This window comes from Anser anser (genome assembly GCF_964211835.1).
Source record: "Anser anser genome assembly, chromosome: 1".
Taxonomy (NCBI): Eukaryota; Metazoa; Chordata; class Aves; order Anseriformes; family Anatidae; genus Anser; species Anser anser.
Window position 1 is genome coordinate 114,602,062 of NC_139720.1, and position 19,181 is coordinate 114,621,242.

Sequence of the window (19,181 nt, forward strand, 5' to 3'; positions counted from 1 at the left end):
TAAAGCACAGTTCTGTATAATCTAACTGTAAGAATACAGGTTTGCCTGAGGAACTTAGCTACACAGCATTTTTAAAGAGGATACTTTTACTGCCAGAAGAAAAAATACACGTATCGTGAGAACAAGATTTATTCTGATTTTTTTTTTACTTAATTGCTTTGAATACTTGTGAAATCTTGCTTCAATACTTGTATAAATCCTCTGTACTTAATGTCACCACTACAATTGTCAAGTAACCAAGTACAGTGATTTACTAATTTGGAATATGTTCCACTTGTGAAGACTGACTAAAATGCAAATAAAAAAGCTTTTATAGGAAAGTTATAGCAGAAAGTAGACCAAATGTCTGATTTAAGCTAGCAGCTGTTCTTTAATCAGATTTTCACTATAAGAACTGCATAATATCAGCCAGATAGTCACATGCCAAATTCCATTCCCACTGCACCTGGAATTTCAGGATTTCCTCAACATGTCAGAAACCTCAAATCATTTCTTAAAATGAACCATCAAAAAATAAATACAACAGAATCTGTAAGTCAATCTCTTCCTATCAACTACTTACACAAGTCACACTTGAAATATTTTTTGCAGGCTTCATCTTCTCCACTTGAAACAACTGTACGGCAAACTCTGAGAATACTGGAATGTCTTCTAAATCAATTAAAACTGGCTAGCACCACTCTGTACTGAGTCCTAATTAAACCCCCATATTAATTTCCCAGAGTAAATATCAGCTCAATAAACTTAACTAAAAAGTTTTGTGTTGTGGATGATGTTTTTCTGATGATAACAAACTTCTTCATAATGTATCAACAACAGTATTGGGTAGCTGAATTGTCAGATAATTGTTAAGAGTCAAAGAAACATACTTGGAAGACCTCAATGTGGTAAATGCACCGTTTAAATAACAGATAAAGTTTGCAGTTCGTCTTTTTTGAAGAGCAATATAAGGATAGACTTCTATTTCCTCTTCCTTATATACTTTTTAAACTTTTCCCTTTAATTAAAATGTAGAATCTTATGTCATGTAGCTATAATTTGTTTAAAAGTAAGTATACAAAGGAATCCCTAATTAAATTGTTAGATAACCATTATGATGATTTCTCATTGTGGAAATGTATCGTCATTTCTGAGCAATGGTAACATGATAGCATCTCACAGGACTCCAGCTGATGCCAAGCCTGTTCTCATTTTCCCAGTCTCGCTTACATAAATTAGCTACAGGCCCCACTGACAGTCAGAGAATCTCCAAGTTTTTCAAGTTTGGAAATACTCCACTTTTGTCAGATCTTTACCAGTGAGGTCATAGTAAGCGAATCAATGCCAAATCGCCATGGATCTCCAGAGCGTTTGTCACAAGTTCTGGATTCTTGCTATCTAAAATCACCCATCTGCTCAAAGGCAGCACCCTCTGAACTCTGACTCCAAAAGGTTTATCGGTTACAACTTGAGAGTGCTGAAACAAAATCCAAAACCAGTCACTTTAATTACAGCCTTCACATTAAGTTAGAATGTGTGCCTGTGCTAGACACAGAGCCAACACGAATTTGCATTAGTCTGCCACTGCAGATTTCAGCATATTTTATTTAGGTTCTTATTGCAAACTCAAAGATAAACTAAAACCAAGAAAACAGCCTCACGCACTGGCTCGCACCACTGTGTGCTGAGTGACCTATGCTCAGGAAAGAGTATTCAACCTTAATGCTATTCTCTGTAACTTCAGGGATGAGAAGTTAACTGAAAACATGAACACTTCCAAAATCTTTAAATATATATTACGTTATCATAATTTCTGGATGGCTTTTGTTCTCCGTTCTATACAGCACCAAAAGTACACGCCTATTGAAGAAAATGGTTGTGAAGTATCATGCACGTTGACTTGAATGAAGCAACTGTTGAAACACGACAGAATAGGCTTCAATAAGTTGTACTTTGCTCAGATGCCAGCACACAACAATTTCATAACAGAACTAGTTGTACAATACGATTAACTGCTACTTGGTACAAAAGCACTAACTTTCAGTTCTTACAGCAGCATAAAGAACCCTTTTATGGATACTGCTGTAAACAAGGTATTTCCTTTCATTCCTCAAAGCTTCTCGCATTTTCCAAATGATCGGCCAAACCATTTATTGACTCAATACATAGTCAAAACTTGTTTACAAACTGTATGCCATTCACTATTTTGTGCCTACAAATGTGATTCACTGTAGATTAACATAAACAGCATGCGTGCTGCTATCATGTAAGACCAAAAAAGAAAAAAAAAGAAAAAAACCCACGTTTTTAACTAGAGAAGTATAAAATAAAGGGAATGTTTGCCATTTTTTTTTCCCAAGCAATACATAGTAAGTATTCCCTGAAGATAAATCGCAGAAAGGCAAAGGATAGCTTTAGAAAGCAACCACCTGGAATTACTTGGTGCCACGTTTGGAGTCCCCCTCGTCTCTCATCAAGATTTTTTAATTGAAAAGGTTTTACAGTATGTTGACGCTACTTATCATTGATCTTGTGAAATTTACAAAGCAGTTTGAAAATTGAGGGAATGCTATACAGGCCAGTTGCTACAAACACACAAAGATTTTTAACTAAAGTCTATACACAACACAATGTGCAATAATATTTTCCATCCCTTCCATATTTTTGGTTTTACTATGAGTTTCCTAAATCCAGCTAATAAGTGACCCCTAGCGGTTAGGTACCTTCCCTCACTCAAAAAGCTGCATAAAAAGCCTCAACTGCTTCCAGGTTTTCAGAGCAATATGGATTCCTGGTGATTTTAATGTAATGCCAACACTGCTAAAGCTCAGCTGTGCAGGGATGCTGATCGATACTGGAATCTCACACTGCTAGACAGCCTGATCCCTAGTGAATTCACTGAAAATACCCGCAGTATGCCAGCCTTTTTTCAATAAAGAGATCCATACTGAGCTTGAAAAAACATGTATGAGTGAATAAGTAATTGAGAAATAATTTAGCCTTCTGACACTTCCAGAAGCCAGCAGAAGCAAACTCAGTTATCAGTAAGAACTCAAGCCTTGACTAGTCTGCAAATAGGAAAAGGACTTTCTATTGCATATTTAAATTTTGTCTCAAAAGTTAGTAAAAAAAAAAAAGACATTTATAGTTTCTTAGTCTTTTGGACTTTAAGACTAGCTAAAAATGAAGTGTCTAAACAGAGCCATGAAATCCCAGTTTCTTGTAATTGTGTCTGAGCTTAAGTGTAGTACCCCTCGTTGTCTTTTTGTCCAACGCCCCTTCATAACAGACACCTCCCATGCTTTCTCTCTCTTTCTCAACAGCATCAGCTAAATGCTTCTCATCAGCAGAGGTGAAAGTTTATTTTTCAGCATAAAATAAAATAACTTTTCAAGGCAAGATGTCAGTATAATAACCCTCACTGATTGAAACAAGCTCTTTTCATCTGAGGAGAGCCAAGAAAATACATTCTCTTCAACCTCTGGAGACAGAGGATTGCTCCTGTTCCCAGACAATGAGACTGAAAAGGCCACTGGAAAGACCAGCCAGCAGCAGAGACCTGAAAATTCGGAAAGCATTGCCCCTTCCCTGTCCCCCTCCCTGATTTGTGTGGGGCTGTTAGGTGTTAGGAGAGGAAGAAGAAAGTCCACTGATGTTCTTTCTGCGACAGTAGCATGCTGCTTCCCTTCCCTTGTCATGCTCCCATCACCTCTTTCAGCTGTGGGGAAGAATACAGGTGTCAGACAGCAAATCTAAAGCTACCCATTACTCTTGAAGTCATTGCTGCACCCCATAAAATTACCTACTGCTGTTATACTTAGAGAGTATCACTCTGCCACTGTATTCCCAAGCTCCTTTATCTCACCTCCCCTGTGACAACCCCTTCCTCCTGTCACAGCAACACTCTCAGTCCCTCACAAGTTCCTGCCTCATTACTACTTCTTGGCCTGCCAGCAGGGAGGTGACAAGAACAGGGTGGGTGTTTCTGTCACAGCTAGGTTTAAGCAGACTGGGAACCCCACTAACATCTCTTTATTGCCAGGAAAGACTGACAGAATGCCTTGGCATACAACTAGCTTTGAAAAGCATCCTGCCCTGGACTGTATGACACAAAGTTTACTGTAGAAACTCAACTTCATTTAAGTTTTTCTCTCTCTGCTGAATAGTTGGAACTCAAAAGTTTAAAAATTTTACTGAAGAACTGGCTGATCTGTAATAGGAAACTATCCTAATTACGGGTATACAGAATAACAGAATACAGAGGAAAATAGAGAAAGACACAAAGTCCTTATTTCATCTCTGCCCATCTTACTCCTTTATTACAGGTTTTACAAATCTCCTGTTCTCTGAGATACAAGAAGCAGTACCTTGGTTCCCATCCACAGATTTCCTTCTCCTCTCCTCATTAGTGCTACACCTGTCTTCAAGTCCCACAGTTCATCGCTCCTTCTGTATGCTAGAGAGGGAAAGCACAGAAAACAGAAGAGCATCCCTCCTCACAATTATGCTATCAAGTTACCGCAGATTAAGACATTATCTTGTGCTTGGCGAGCCACAGTAACTGACCATAATCATTCTTTTAGCCATCCACAAATATGAAGTAAAAACCATACCAGCTTAAACCTCTACGATGTATGCCACCATGCCTTTGAGTCCTATGCCCAGCACTATCATGGGGAAGGTGCCCAAAAAGCCCTACAAATGCCAAGCAGTTCCGAGACTTGCTTTTTTCCAAGGTGAACCTGCAGAGAATGGAGCTGGCAAGCTTCTCACTTCTTTATTAGTAGACCTAGGAGGCTCCCCCTGAGCACCATGCAGCACTTCTGTGCTGTGCGGGTGAGGAGCCCTGGCACAGGCTGCCCAGAGAGCTGTGGGGGCTCCTCCTTGGGGATCTCCAAAAGCCGCCTGGGCCTGGCCCTGGGCAGCCTGCTCTGGGTGGCCCTGCTTGGGCAGGGCTTGGAGCAGGTGGCCTCCAGGGGTCCTTCCCACCTCAGCCATCCTAAGATTCTGTAAACCAGGAATTTGCAGAGGCTTACGCCTCAGTCAGGGTAAAATTAGTTTTCAGATGAATGGCTTCCTATATTCCTCTGTCCAACAGAGATCCGAAGTGCCAAAGCAAGAGAGGGTCCCAAACAGCCCTCTTAGAGGGTCATTCTGTTCAGAACCATATAAAAACAACACCAGAATTGGGGACTATTATTAGAATCTCATATTGATACCCACAGTTTTTAAATGAATGACAGTAACACTGAAATAGTTTGGGTTTGTTATAAAGAAACACAGTTAATTTGAGGAATAAGTGGAGGAATATAAAACAAACAAAAGCAAACCCACCCCCCCATACACATGTAACTCAAATTTTGCAAGCCAACAAATAACTTTGACTGAATTTATTACAGAAAAAAATTAAACACATGAAGTTAAGTTACAAGTATGTTTGAATTGATAGTACTGTTATCAATCCTGGTGTTAAATTTCACATATAAATTCTTCAGAAAGCCACCTGAGAAAGGAAAACAAACAAAAACCTACCTGTCAGGATGCAAATGGTTTGCCAGATGCACTGTTTTGCCTAAGCAGTTTCCCAAAAAGAATAAGTTATTCCAGCAAATAGACATTTCACTGATACAGCTGCATTTACACTGCCGCATCTACATGACAGGGTTTCGTTATTGGTGTGTTTTTTGTTGGTGGTGGTGGTGGTTTTTTTTGTTTGTCTGTTTTTGTTTTGTTTCTCATGTACTGCCAAGTTATCTGGCAATAATTCACTGATCAATTGAAATGATACATTAACAAAAGTAAAATACTTTGGACACAGACTATTCATCAGTGATCAGCAGGATCTTTCAGATACCTCACAAAAGCATGTGTTTCATTCAATGTTTTTCTCATCTCTCAGATTACTGCTGAACTAAAGAAAGGAGCAAATTTCCTTTCTGGAATAAATACTTTCAAAGGGCTCCTGGTTTTTGTCCTACTGGCTAAAAGGCAGTAATGAAGCTACACTTTAAGGACGGTAGGAAAGAATAAGCAGGCTTCTTATTTTCTAGATGTGAATAAAAAGATTGGATAACAATCAAAATCAATATTTTGAATTTTAGCATAACCATCCCTCACTTTAGCACTGGATTTTTTTTTATAAAACTGTGCAGTTTTGCAGTTGAATCTCAAGTTCTACAATAAGTACTGACATATATGGAAATATTTCAGAAACAATTGTCCCAAAATGTACCCTGAAATCTAGGTTCATTATAGTGTTAGCTAAGAGTTCAAATTTCCCATCCTCAAAGAAAGATTTATTCAGGATAAAGTAACTTCATACTCTCTTTGCTGACATAATGGACTTGGAATTTCAAAACAGCCGATGGCACCACAGAATCACAACTTAAGACTACAGCCCAAGATGTAAAATTGGTCTAAGTGGTTCTGCTATGAAGTACCTGAGTTAGTCAGATACACAAAGTCATCTTTGTCTTGCATTATTCTTTTCAGCATGGCATTGTCTACCTGAAGGTGTCCTTTAAAAGAAGGTTTGAAATTCAAGAGATGTTAAATTATTCTCTCTGTCTCCAGTAAACAAAAGTTAAAATCCCCAACTTCAAACTTCAGGCAATGTGCTTGTATTGACTATTTATTATTCTGGAAGAACATACTGTTTAAAAGATGGTTACTAGCTCAGCCAAACCAATGAAGACTGATTATATCTATCTCATCGTTTGGCTGCCATCCGTTTGAAGATACTGAAAAAAGTCACTCAGCATAACACACCCTGAGTTACTAGTCAAGTTTAAAAAGCTTCATATGAGCAAACGTATGGGAGTAATGTACTTCCTAATGGAAATAATCACTATTCTGACAAATCTTTCTCATTCTTCAAGGAGTGAATTCTTGTTTCAAGTTTCCGTGAAACCCAGAATACGTTATGCTGAAATTTAGAGCAATAAAATACAATCCTAGCCTTTATGTCTGAAAAATTATCCTTTAAGATGGCAATGTGAAAGAGTAAATATTTGAGTGTTTAAAGGCAAAGCTGCAGAAAAAATCAGATCTCTATGCTTGAAGCTGCCACCGAACATATGGGTGCCAGACAACAGGCATACACTGATCACCATTTGTTTCAACACTTTGATTTCACCCAGCACCACAGTGACATATAATTTTCTTTTTACAGCAATGCACAAGTCTACAGTCTGCTTAACACCATATCAAGGAGAGAGGAAACGAAAAGTTCTGTGTTTCAATATCAATACTTTTCATTAAAATGACTTTTAAGAACAGCAATTTGTGCAGATTTAACTGAACTTTTAGCCACCAAGTAACCTGCCTTTCATACTACACTACTTTTGCTTCAAACACTGCCTTCATTGTTGCTGTAGCACAGTATCAATATGTTTTTTCCCTAGTTAATTGAATTTAAAAATGTCCATATGTGTGTATCTGAAGTAAACCATACTTGCAAGCCTTAGTGCAAAAAATCTTGTGATGAAAGAGTTGCCTCAAGTGCTGTTACTTTCCAGGCCCATTACCCTGTACTCTATTTACAAGAAAGGAGATCAGGAATAAAATGTGCACGCTGTCACAGAAATCATTCAACACCAACAGCAGCCAGCACTAGCTGACGATTTGACTAGCATAATTCCACATGCTAAGATATAGACCTCTAAACAGATGGACAATGTCATCCATTATTCAAGTATTAGAGCTTTTACTTTAATTCAAAGCTACAATGTTACCAGAATTTCAATCTCAGACTGGTAGAGCCTCTGGCCATTTTTGGAAAAAGCCATGTAAATGAAAGAAACACAGAGGAAAAAAAGAATAAAACTGATAATCCTTGAGATATGGAAATCAATCACAGCAGTCAGATTACCTGAAAAGTGACACACACAAGAATTGAATAAATTATATTTTCTAGTTTGACATTTTTTTCAGAAAGCTAATGGCAGTTCTGTTGATATTTGGATAGCTTTTTTAAATCTATGTAATAAGACTGATTTTAAGGTGTTTGATAACCATATGAACTACAAACTAAATTTCAATATACAAACCCTAGGGAGAAAAATAACAATAATTCCAACCTCTCCCCCTCACAAGCAGATGAAAGTTTTATTACAAAAGGTACCTTCTAAGACCTAGAGAGCAGACAAGAAGAACTTTAAGTCTTAATTCGTAATCAAGTTTGTAACAGTTAGCCTAATATGGATGGGACCATTAATAGCATTGCAATAATAATGTAGAAAGACATAGATTGTTCAGGAATTTTAGGCTGAGGAAAACACAAGAGAAGATACTTACTCATTCAATAAAGTTGAATACATTTTATATAAAGTTCACAACATAGCAGGAAATTTGTCTGATGGAAGCTGTGAAGTGATAAAGGAAGAAAGGGAGTGGGGAGGACAAATCAAGGAAATCACACAGAACAGGAAACAGATCTACTGCAAATTGAAGCCTACAGAAAGAAAAAAAACTAAGCAAACTAGCACTTTAAGTTCAAAGAATTAAAAAGGACAAACACCTACATTTTTTTCTTAATGAAGTAGAAAATGCAGAGCATAATCAATTATTTCTCACACATAAGAAAAAGGAGCTTATAGTTTCTAAAATGAATAGAAAACTCTGACGAGGTTAGGTGTTACCAGTGGTTTTTAAACATAGTGGTACAGATGCGACTTCCAGAAAGGAAGGCAGGCAGGAAGGCAGGCAGGAAGCCAATGAACTGCCAGCTCTTAGAAAGAAGAACACTTGCCATTCTTCTGTTTTCCCCTAAGTATCCACTACTGGCAACTGCTAAGAGGACATTAGGATTGATTGATCATCAGTTGACTCATCACGGCATTTCTTATTCCAGAGTGGAAAATCATCCAAAAATCCTTTGTTCTCAATGAACGTAAATTGCTTAATCTCTCAGGATGTACTCTCTGATACATCCCAGAGACTTGTACAGGGAAAGCTCTTTCTACAAATAGTGACAATAAATAGATTGAAATTCAAGAATAATAAAGCTAGCAAGACAGTTTCCTTCATCTCCATTTCCAGTACTCATGGAATACACTGTGATCTGAAACTCATTTACATATTTCTGAAATTATTCACCTACCAGATAGATTTCATGGTATCTTCTTGCTCTCTAGGAAAAGTTAGAAAACATGTAAAACAGAATGTATGTAGAAAAATAAATAACTTGCTAGAAAGCTCAAGTATGACATATTCCTTACGTATTTTAATATGCTACCGCTTTATTATTAACTGTAGCTCATACACACAAGTGGCAACTTCCTTTCATACAATATTCAGGAAGTATGTCATAGCCAAAGTGAAAAACATTGAAACAATGACTACACATATGAGTGCTGAAAAACTACAGTTTAAAAAATACTGTTTTTAAAATGTTTTTCCACAATCTTGATATAAGATTTAACTATACAGTATACACTTTAAAAATATCTTTAATGGCCTGCAACCTGTAATATGCCACTAGATGGCAAGTTTGGACAGAATTAGCTAACTTTTTTATAACACAGTATGATTGTTTGAAAACTGCAAGTGCATGGGAAAGATCAATACTCACAACAAAGAACGAAGGAGAAAAAGCACAAAAAAAGTATGAGATCGATAACCTCCAAGTCTTCTGTATACAGCGTATTTAATATTAGTCAGAAATGTTGATTGAGTTTTAGTTTTGTTTTTGTCTGCCACACAAACAGATAGCTGATTATTTTGAGTTTACCACTGACAGACAGAGAAGAACTTGTTTTAAATCTGGTCACAGACAGAAGCACTGGCTGCACCAACCATGAGAATCGATGGCTTGGAGGAAGGCTGGAAAGGTAAGCAGCAGAGTTCCATCCCGGGAAAATGGACTCCAGCTTATTTAAGGAATTGCTCATTAGGATTCCTTGGAAAACAACCACAAAGGAAAGGGTACCCAGGTTGTACAACCGATCTGTAAAGTAAACTTATAGAGAACTTGTCTATTCTGAACCATTCTGCTATGCAGGAAGACCAGACCTGATTGGCTAAGCAGGGAGCTTTTTGATGAACTAACGCATAAAAAGAACATGTGCACAGTGGAAACATGGACAAGCAATAAGAGAAGTATATAAAAACATAATCTGGGTATCTACAGACAAAACTCAGGATGGTAAATACCCACCAAGAGTTAATTTAGTGCTGGACAGTAGGGGTAACAAGAAGGGGTACCACAGATTCGCACGTTCCCAAAAGTTGTTCAGGGAAAACACTGGTGCACTGACATACGGGGAAGACAACCTAGCAACAGACAATGCAGAAAAAGCTGAAGTACTCAATGCCTTTTTTGCATTGGTCTTCAGAGGCAACTGCACCCAAACATCAATGTGCACCAGCATGATCTGGGAAAGGAAGAGGCAGGAAACAATGATGGAATCGTCAACTGTGAAGGACTACTCAAGAGAAGCTGAACTCATTCAGATTCATAGGGGCAAATGGAATTCATTGAAGAGACCTGGAAAAGAACTGGCTTATGCAATTATGAATTTGTCTGGATCTGCTGTTGACCTGCCTGCCACACAATGAATAATGTGACACATCACATATTTTTCCATCTATAAGGAACGTAATGACTACCATACCCACCTTTCAGGCAGTTTAAGGATTAATGAGCCTGTACTGTGTTTGGAAAGTACAATCTAAATCTCAAACACCATCCAAGTCATATGAAAACATTCAGCTGTAGTATGTCCCTTTGTTCACTGATTGATACTGTAACCAAACAAGGATGTTTGGCTATATGATGGAAAGAGGCATCCAAGGAGGAGCTAAAGACAGACATCTCTTTTCTGTGCTAATGTAAGGGTGGCATAGAAAAGGAGCAGGAATCAGATAAGCATGCTAGGAGTAAGACGCAACAGTGCTAAATGCACTGGAAAACAAACACCTCGGTGATCATGAGTAGCCTATATTGCTTTTCAATCACTTATTGCTTTACCCCTTCAGATCAATACAATATGGGTCTCCTGTGCTTGAAGTTGTATTCAAAAAATAAATAAAAAAAAGGAAAAATAAGTTAAAGTTACTGCTTTATATTTTCTTCACAGTTCTTCATAGCAGTGTCTCAAACTGAAAAGTACTATACAGTCAGCTAACTGTTTGAATTATAAGGAACTGTTCTGTTTCCAACAAATACCAGAACATCCTCAGGAATAAAGCTCTTCATTGTCTAATTACACACCCTTTCCCATTCACTCTGGTCTTTCAGTTTTGGTCTGCCCTATCATTTTCCGTAATTTTCTGTATAGGCTGCGAACAAAAGATGAAACACACTTTCTACCTGCTTTTAAGCAAAAATAAATCCTGTCTTATAAATCAGTTCTTTCTGTACTTTACCACAAGCTTATGGTTTGATATTGCAGAAGTATGTAAATAAGCACAAAAATTCTTAAGAAGTATAGTAAATAGTTAACCCTACGAAAGTTCCTCATTGTTAAATTCAAAGCTACTATTATCAGGTAACAAAATAGTGATGAAGTAGAAATTAAGCCTCCTGTTTACTTGTAATATACATGCAAAGCTCTCCAAACAAAAACACTACATAAGAAACAAGCTGTATTCAACTGAACACTGAATTTGTCTTGTAGGGTAAATCTCAATCAACTGAAATGTACGTAGAAGCCTTACCTCATCAGAAGAGAGAAGGTAAATAGGCGTTAAAGGAGGAATTTCACTTAATTCACAACTCAGGCCAAGTGATACCAGGATCTCCTTGAGAACTTCATATCTCTTGGTGTTGCTCATCTTAAGCAAATTAAAATCCTCTTCAGTTTGGAAATCCACAGAACTGATATCCAGTTCCAAGTGCACCTGGCAGGATATGTGCAAAGAAAACTTCAAAAACCATTTTACTGGTATTACACATTTTAGAGTGACAGAGAGATGGGCACAGGAGTTCCAAAAGCAGCTCTGTCTTGACTCTGGTTGCTGAACTATCCAGCACGACAAGTGTCATTTAAAAGTCTTATGCTTTCATCATACCTACATGTAGAGCTTTATCATCCTAATAAAGGAGCGAATACCTATACATTTATAGGTGTCAGCTCAGAGACCACAGTTGCCAGCAAGCAACAATTTTCTCGAAAACTACATAAAATATCCCTTCTAAATAAACCGACATTCTCCTGGAGGACTTGTTCAAATCTGTAAGTATTCACTAATTTAAACTTCTTCTGGGGCATTTTATGTCTGTTAGCACCCTACAACCAACACCAATACTGGTCACATTCCAGCTTGTACAAGAGAATAATTGCATTAATATTGAAAGACCTTTATCAGACGTTGCACAAGATCAGAGGAATTCAGCCTGAGCAAATCCTTACCGTGTCACACAAATTAAGTTGCCATCAGCACAGTTAAGGAAATGTGTCTGGAAGTCAGCTAAAAACCCTACAACACCACTTTGTAGAGAATCACATCTCCAGCTGAAGAAGATCTTTAAAAGTAGAAATGATATGCATTAAAAAATCCCTTCTAGGCCTTTTTTTTTCCTGTTTCAAAATATTTAGAAGCTTTAGCATTCTGCTATATGCACATTCATTTAATGAAAATCACAAGCTGTTATTTGTGCTCGTCTCCCACTTTGCACATTTTAACGATGTTCTTCCTCTTTTATAGATGATCTACTTTACCAGAATTCAGAGAAGTCTGCTGAAGGTAGGAGGGGACAGATATGGACAACAGAAGAGCACAGAAAAAGGGAAACAACTAGTCTGTGACAGAATATTTAATGGCTGATGTCACTGTCAACCCCCTGAAGAGAAAACAATAAGGCTTTTCAAATCCAGACTGGAAGTCATTTAAAATTATAAAATGACACTCTAATCCTTTTAATCTGATTTTTGAAGCTACACTATAATGCCCTTTTTCTGGGGAAAACCTCTGCAGTATTAAGTTTTATTACAGCAGAAGGATCAATTTAAACGGTACAGCAAAGCAGGTTTTACCATGGAACTTGCAGAAATGGATAGCAACAGTATCTAATCAATTTTCTAGTAGGAGTATAGAGCACATGGGTGGCAAAACTTCCAACAAAAAGCTATAAACATGTTACTACATGTACTAGTGTCCAAAAACACTAGCAGATTTAATCTGATAACCTGATGAGAGACAAAAACACTTCTCAGAAATGCGATGAATATTTCTGAATTGAGTAATTGCTAAAAAAAGTGCATGCTACCTGACATGTAAGCAGTTACATCTGAGTGGTTTGGGCTGCTGAGATAGCTCTCCTATAACTAAAATATTGGTAAAAATATCTCCTAGAACCTTCCATAAAGTTTGTTCAGCTACATCTCCATCTATTTCCATCTATCTCCATCATCTACTTAAATACTGGTAAATAAATCTTGCTCTGCTTTTCTCAATGTGCTGCTTGAAAGCAACGACAGAGTAAGGCAAGTAATACAGTTGGGAACAGCCCTGCTAAAAACTAAACAAGCAAAACAAAAACAACAACAACCACATTTCTCTCTGCTCCTGCTGAGGCTAACAAATTGTGCAAGTTATCTTCATGCTCATTTTAAATCTCTCCCACTTAAATAGCACAGACTATACACTCCCAAGACACAGACTTATTTTCTAAATTTAGTGGTACATCTTATCATCCCTTCTATCACTCAAAACGTTAGCCAACTACCTGAAGATTTCAGTAGTCAGTGGCAAACATTTACATTTAACACAGCCATGGAAGGTTCCTCACACCTCCTCCAGGAAGACAGAGAGTAACAGCAACAAAAAAAAAATGAACACTTCAACTTAACTATCACATTTTCAGAAGGGGTGGGGTTCTGTTTATGTGGTTGTTGTTGTTTGTTTTTTAAACAGCAATCACAATACCTTAATGCTGAAGAGGAACCTTTTTGCTGGGATGTTATTATTCTTAAGTGGAGCTAACAAGATTTTGGCTCATTTGTACACCTTTCCCCTTCCACCCCCAAGGTGCTCTGAGCTACTTGTTAGGTGCAAAATGTTAAACATATAAAAGTTTAAATGCCAAAGGAAGACTCTGGAAACAAAAAAAAATGTTTCCAGATGACCAGACCTTTCCTCTCCCCCCACAGAATTATAAGCATGTATTACTGATTGAAAACGTACTTGTCTACCTCTAGAAAACAAAAAAGGTTAATTAATTTAAATTTTCAGTTTGTTTCAATTTTGATTGTAAATAGAACACATTCCAGACATATAAAAGTGTTTGTGTTTTTGTTGTCATTGTTTTTAATCTGAAAGAGCAGAAGGCCAACACCATGAACCTATCATCCGTCTAGAAATTATCTGTAGCCAGAACACTGCTAAAGAAAACATGATACCATTCAGTTCATTCACAGCACTAAGTTACAAACAGAACTGAGAAAAGGGTAACAATATCAGCAAAACAGTACCAGCAGAGCTAAATCAGCAGTGGCATTCCAGGGCTATTCAGACTAATCTTTATTATAGTTACTTGTTCAAGCAAGAAATTGAACAGCAGTTTTGGGGTATACAGTATGCAACAATGATAGAGGCCAGGACTTTCTCATTTACTACTCACAGATTTCCAAAGGGGTTGTCTACCTTAACCTTAAAACTTAGGAGGAGACTTCTTTAAGGTTTCTTGCGAGTTTTATTTTCTTTCCTCCTCTGACTTTCTACTTCACCATAATTCACATTTTTGTACGGAAGTCTATTTTTATGTTGCCATTATAACCCTTCTGCCTTCACTACCACTGCTTTTCCTGTTCCCATTTTCCAAAGTCTGCAAAGTGCACAGCTTTGTCACCATGCAACTTCCAGCAGGCACAAAAGGATAGCTCTGCTCTTGAAGATGCTTCCTTACTATGCATATCTGCTATCTCCTCTGCCACCCATTGTGATCATGCATGATCTACAAATTCATGGCTACATGGTGGAGACAAGGAAATGGAAAAGCAGTGACATTTTCTATCCTTCCTTAAGGATAGGATCAAGCAGAAACCATTCTGTGTTCAGAGTCCTTGTACATTCACCAAGACATCCATCCATACTTGCCCCCTGAAAGCATCCCAAAGAACACACAGAAAGAACCATTGATTTTTTTTAGCATACCACAACATTGTGTAGGAATGTGTAAATCGATGCTTTTGCATAAACAGTACCTGAGAAAGAATGGCTTCTCCTCCTTTGTCTCCATAAGGCAGATGAACAATAACTATATCTTTATCAGCATTATTTAAATGACTCAATGGCTTCACTTTGCTGTTACTTTCCTTCCTTACTTCTTCAAAAATACAGCCACTGATCAAAAGGTTTAACTTCATTTCAGTGCTGTCAGTTTTAGAGACAACTAATTCATGAACAGTCTTCTTCAGTTTGTCTTTTCTCTTTATTTGTATACCACCAAATGTAAACGAGGAAGAAAACCCTAGAATCTTTCCACCCTTAGATAAAAACTTCATAAACTGTTCTTGGTTCTCGTCAGAAATAGGTTCCTCTGTGGCAATGATCAACAGCAGTGCATTATCAATCCATGGAGCTTTCAGAACCTGCTCCTCATGCAGCTGGTAGACGGTGTAGTTGTCTGCATCGATGCATTCCAGGAGGATTGATTTTACTGAGTCAAATTCCACTTTTGCAGCTTCAGAACCAACATAAATCAATACATTAGGGGGCTTTCCAGCAAGGTTTACTCTCTTTATTCCTGTTGCCAGACAATCACCACCATTCTCTTCCAGTTTGCTATTGCAGTGGTCAGAAAGTTCTGGAATGTCTTCCGCAGAGGCAAATCTGACAGATTCAATAGTGCTGTTTTCAAGCTGCAGACATTCGTGACAGCTGGAAAGATGCAAGTGATGATGCTCTCCAAAGCCTGTCTCTTTGTCAGATAGGCTGTTGGATTCATCTTCATACTCGCTTTCTTTCTCTAGCTTGGATTTCTCTTCTGCCTCTGGATCACCTTGTCCTACAGACTCAGCTACTCCTAACTTTGATTTAGCAGTAGCCCCGAGAGTAGCAGTAGGAGTTGCTTCATTCATCTGTGTACTGTTTCTACTCGTCTCTTTTACAGATGGTGCCACCTGCGTCAACTCCTTCAGAGTAGATTCCTGTAAATGGACAGCTGGAAGAGTTAAATAATAAGAAAAAGGAGTTATAAAATTATATTAAAAGATCTATAACAAATATCACCATGCCAGCAGGATCTAGGTTTAATTTCTGTACAAATCATCTAGAATACTAATAATTCCACTAGTTTGACATACTAAACCCTACCCCTTTGAATATTAAAAATTTGCACTCATAACATGTTATTTACTCTAATGACTATTTGTTTCAGGAAAGTCTGACAGGGCATAGCACTTGTCATTTACAGGGAACATTTAAATAAACACTAATGCTCTTTGGAAGTACACAAATATTTGGACAAAAATAAAACCTGACAGCTACTGTATGTGATCCAGACATGTTCTTAACAGAACAGTAGTCTACGGGAGGAATGGAAGGCAGTTTTCACATAAATGCATCGGCTTGTCAGCTTATATTATTTTGTCCATGACTAAAAAAAGTACAAAATGAAGCAAGGGAAGTACCTTTGGAAAAATACTGGTCTCTTAAGGAGGGCAGGGTGGAAAATTGCTTGCTGTTATTTTGAAATAAACTATTTTGAAATAAGCTATTCAAGTGATGATATTGGGTAAGATGGAAACACTGAACTATGTCTCTTGCATTGCTGTATGCAGCAAAATAAAAAGTTTTGCACAAGTAAGAAAGGGAGAAGAAACATCTGAATTGCTGAATTGCTTCTAATCTGCAGAAAGGGAGACATAACCAGCCACAGCAAGACGTGAGCTAAAAATCCAAGGAAAACATAACAAATTGGAATGTTTAAACTCTCCCTTCCCCCCCGAATGGAAATGCAGAGATAAACAATTTCTGGCAAGTACAAATGAGAAAAGAAGGGCAATGATGCCTATTGTTATTAAAACTTGTAGAGCAAACTGAGAAAGAGGAGAGAAAATTTGCTCTTCATATGGTAAATGATTTCTTTCAGCTTCTGAGCCATGGAAATATTTCAAATCAAAGCACACAAAACTTGACTGAATCCCCCTCCACTCCCACAAGGCCAAATAAACTTACTGAGTTGTTGTTTGTGATTTCTTATATAAATTCAGTGAGAAAGCAGATTAACAAAACAGTCAACTGGCACACAACACACCAGATCCAAATTCAATTCTTTCTTCACTTAAGAACACTTGAAATCCCTTGAATCTACATCCCTTTGCCTACTTCAGAGTGCAAATTTGAAGTATGAGTTTTCAGACCCCAGAAGGATTTTACAGCTACCAGCATATTATTCCATCAAGAAACTCCATCAGTCTCTTTTGAAGCAGTTTTAGCATGCACATAGTACCTGAAGCAAAATGAGCCAGAAAAGTGGCTCTCCGTGACTCTTGGGAAACTATCCCAGCTTCTATCCCCTGCATGCATGCATAAACATTTTTGCAAAACAGCACCAAGAGAAGACTGAGTTTCATGCCAGGTATATTTGCCAGCATATTCCTCATATTCCTGCGAGCTCGCTCCCTAGGTAGTTGTTCTTGATTTTGCCATTCCCTGGCATGTGCCAGTGCACTATAATCTACATTTTTTTAAAACAGTTGAAAAAAAAAAGGCTTTTTCTCTCATTTTACAGTGAGAGCAAGGGACTATAGAGGGATCTTTGCAGCCCAAATCACTGTATTATTGTAGGTGACCTCATGACCCCACAGTTTTATCAACACAGATGAGAAGGCACAACTGGAGAAGAAGAAACAAGACTGTTGTTGAAGAAAAAAGAATGGATATAGTCACAGAGAGCCCACCATTTCAGAATACCCTAGAATGTACTAATGTGCAGTCCGTATTAGAACCATGCTGGAAACAAACGTTCAGCTTTCACGAAGGAAAGAGAGGTGAACCTTGGACTTCCCACAGCTCAGACAACAATTCCATTTAAGTATAGTATTACAAATGGAACCACTACCACTACTTGTCATCTGTGTGTGATTTGCCCTAACTTCCTCCCTATCTTAGCTGAAGCTATTAAGCTAATGAGGACACAATTGCTAATAGCTTTGATATTATTAAAATTACCTCCTAAAAGAAATAAACCATCCACCAAAAACTCAAAAGTCAATTAGCACTGACAACATTCTCCTTCCCCTGGTTATTTCTCTCCATCTGTTCAGAAAGTATGTGAGCTCTTCTCTCAGTGAATGAAGATGCTCAGTTTAGAGCAATTGTTCTCAAACTGTGTTTAGCTTTGAAGATACTTTCATTTCAAAACTGAAAAGAAAACATTTGACTAAAACCTTCTGTAATTTTTGCAAATAGATCAGTTAATCTAACAGGCAAAATTTACAGAGACAGTATTTTCCAACTTCACCATCGTGATGTTTATACTTTCATGCATATTTGCAAAAGGGAAAATACCATCTTGGGTACTCAAGGATATCATTGTACTAAGGTTAATAATTATAGGCAGTAGCTTATGAGGCATTACAGGAATAAAAAATAATGTTTTTTAATTCCAATATCTTTGAACTATTTTTCTGTTATTTTTGTTGCTGTATTCATAACACATTCTGTAAAGAAAAACTCAATCAAAAAGCTGTCTAATTTTTCAACAATCTCTATATTTGACTGTATTCAGTATAAAATATGACAGTACAAGAGTGATGAAATGCCTAAAATGACAACAGGAAGAAAACATTGCACAAAAATAAAAGCATGTTTACTTATGTAGGTATGAAGATGATATATACAGTCCTAAAATAGCTATAAAACAGACGTTTTACCATTAAAAACAGTTTACAAAAATACTTACAAACAATCTTGTGTGGCACCATTCCGTTATCCATTTGAAGCCTGTCTTCCATGAATGCTATTCCAAGGTTACTGAAATTATCTACACTTGCTTCAGCAATTAATTTATAAGGTTCCCCAGCTTTATAGGCCAATGGTGAACAATAGTCTGACCACTTCACAACCTAAGAATAAATCATATGCATGTTTTTCAGTCTGAAAATGATACAGCAAAATATCAAAATACCAACAGTATAATGCTTCTGTGAGATGAACTGCAAGTAAAACTTCCCTTCCTTCCCTAAGGATTCTGCTATTAAAAAGCCTCACAGCAATAGGCAGAGCTAACAAAGGGACATTATCGAACCAAAAAA

The 19,181-nt window shown here is 37.4% G+C and overlaps 1 protein-coding gene across 2 annotated transcripts in view; it reads right to left on the minus strand.

Moving 5' to 3' along the window:
• HLCS (holocarboxylase synthetase) overlaps positions 1–19,181 on the minus strand; it is a 126,659-nt gene that overhangs the window by 99,377 nt on the left and 8,101 nt on the right. For both annotated transcript variants that reach the window (XM_083814025.1, XM_083814026.1), the window contains 3 exons: positions 18,830–18,992; positions 15,126–16,084; positions 11,638–11,820 (listed from right to left, as the gene is read on the minus strand). In XM_083814025.1, coding sequence (XP_083670151.1) covers positions 11,638–11,820; positions 15,126–16,084; positions 18,830–18,992 — 1,305 coding nt within the window. The remainder of the gene's footprint in view (positions 1–11,637; positions 11,821–15,125; positions 16,085–18,829; positions 18,993–19,181) is intronic.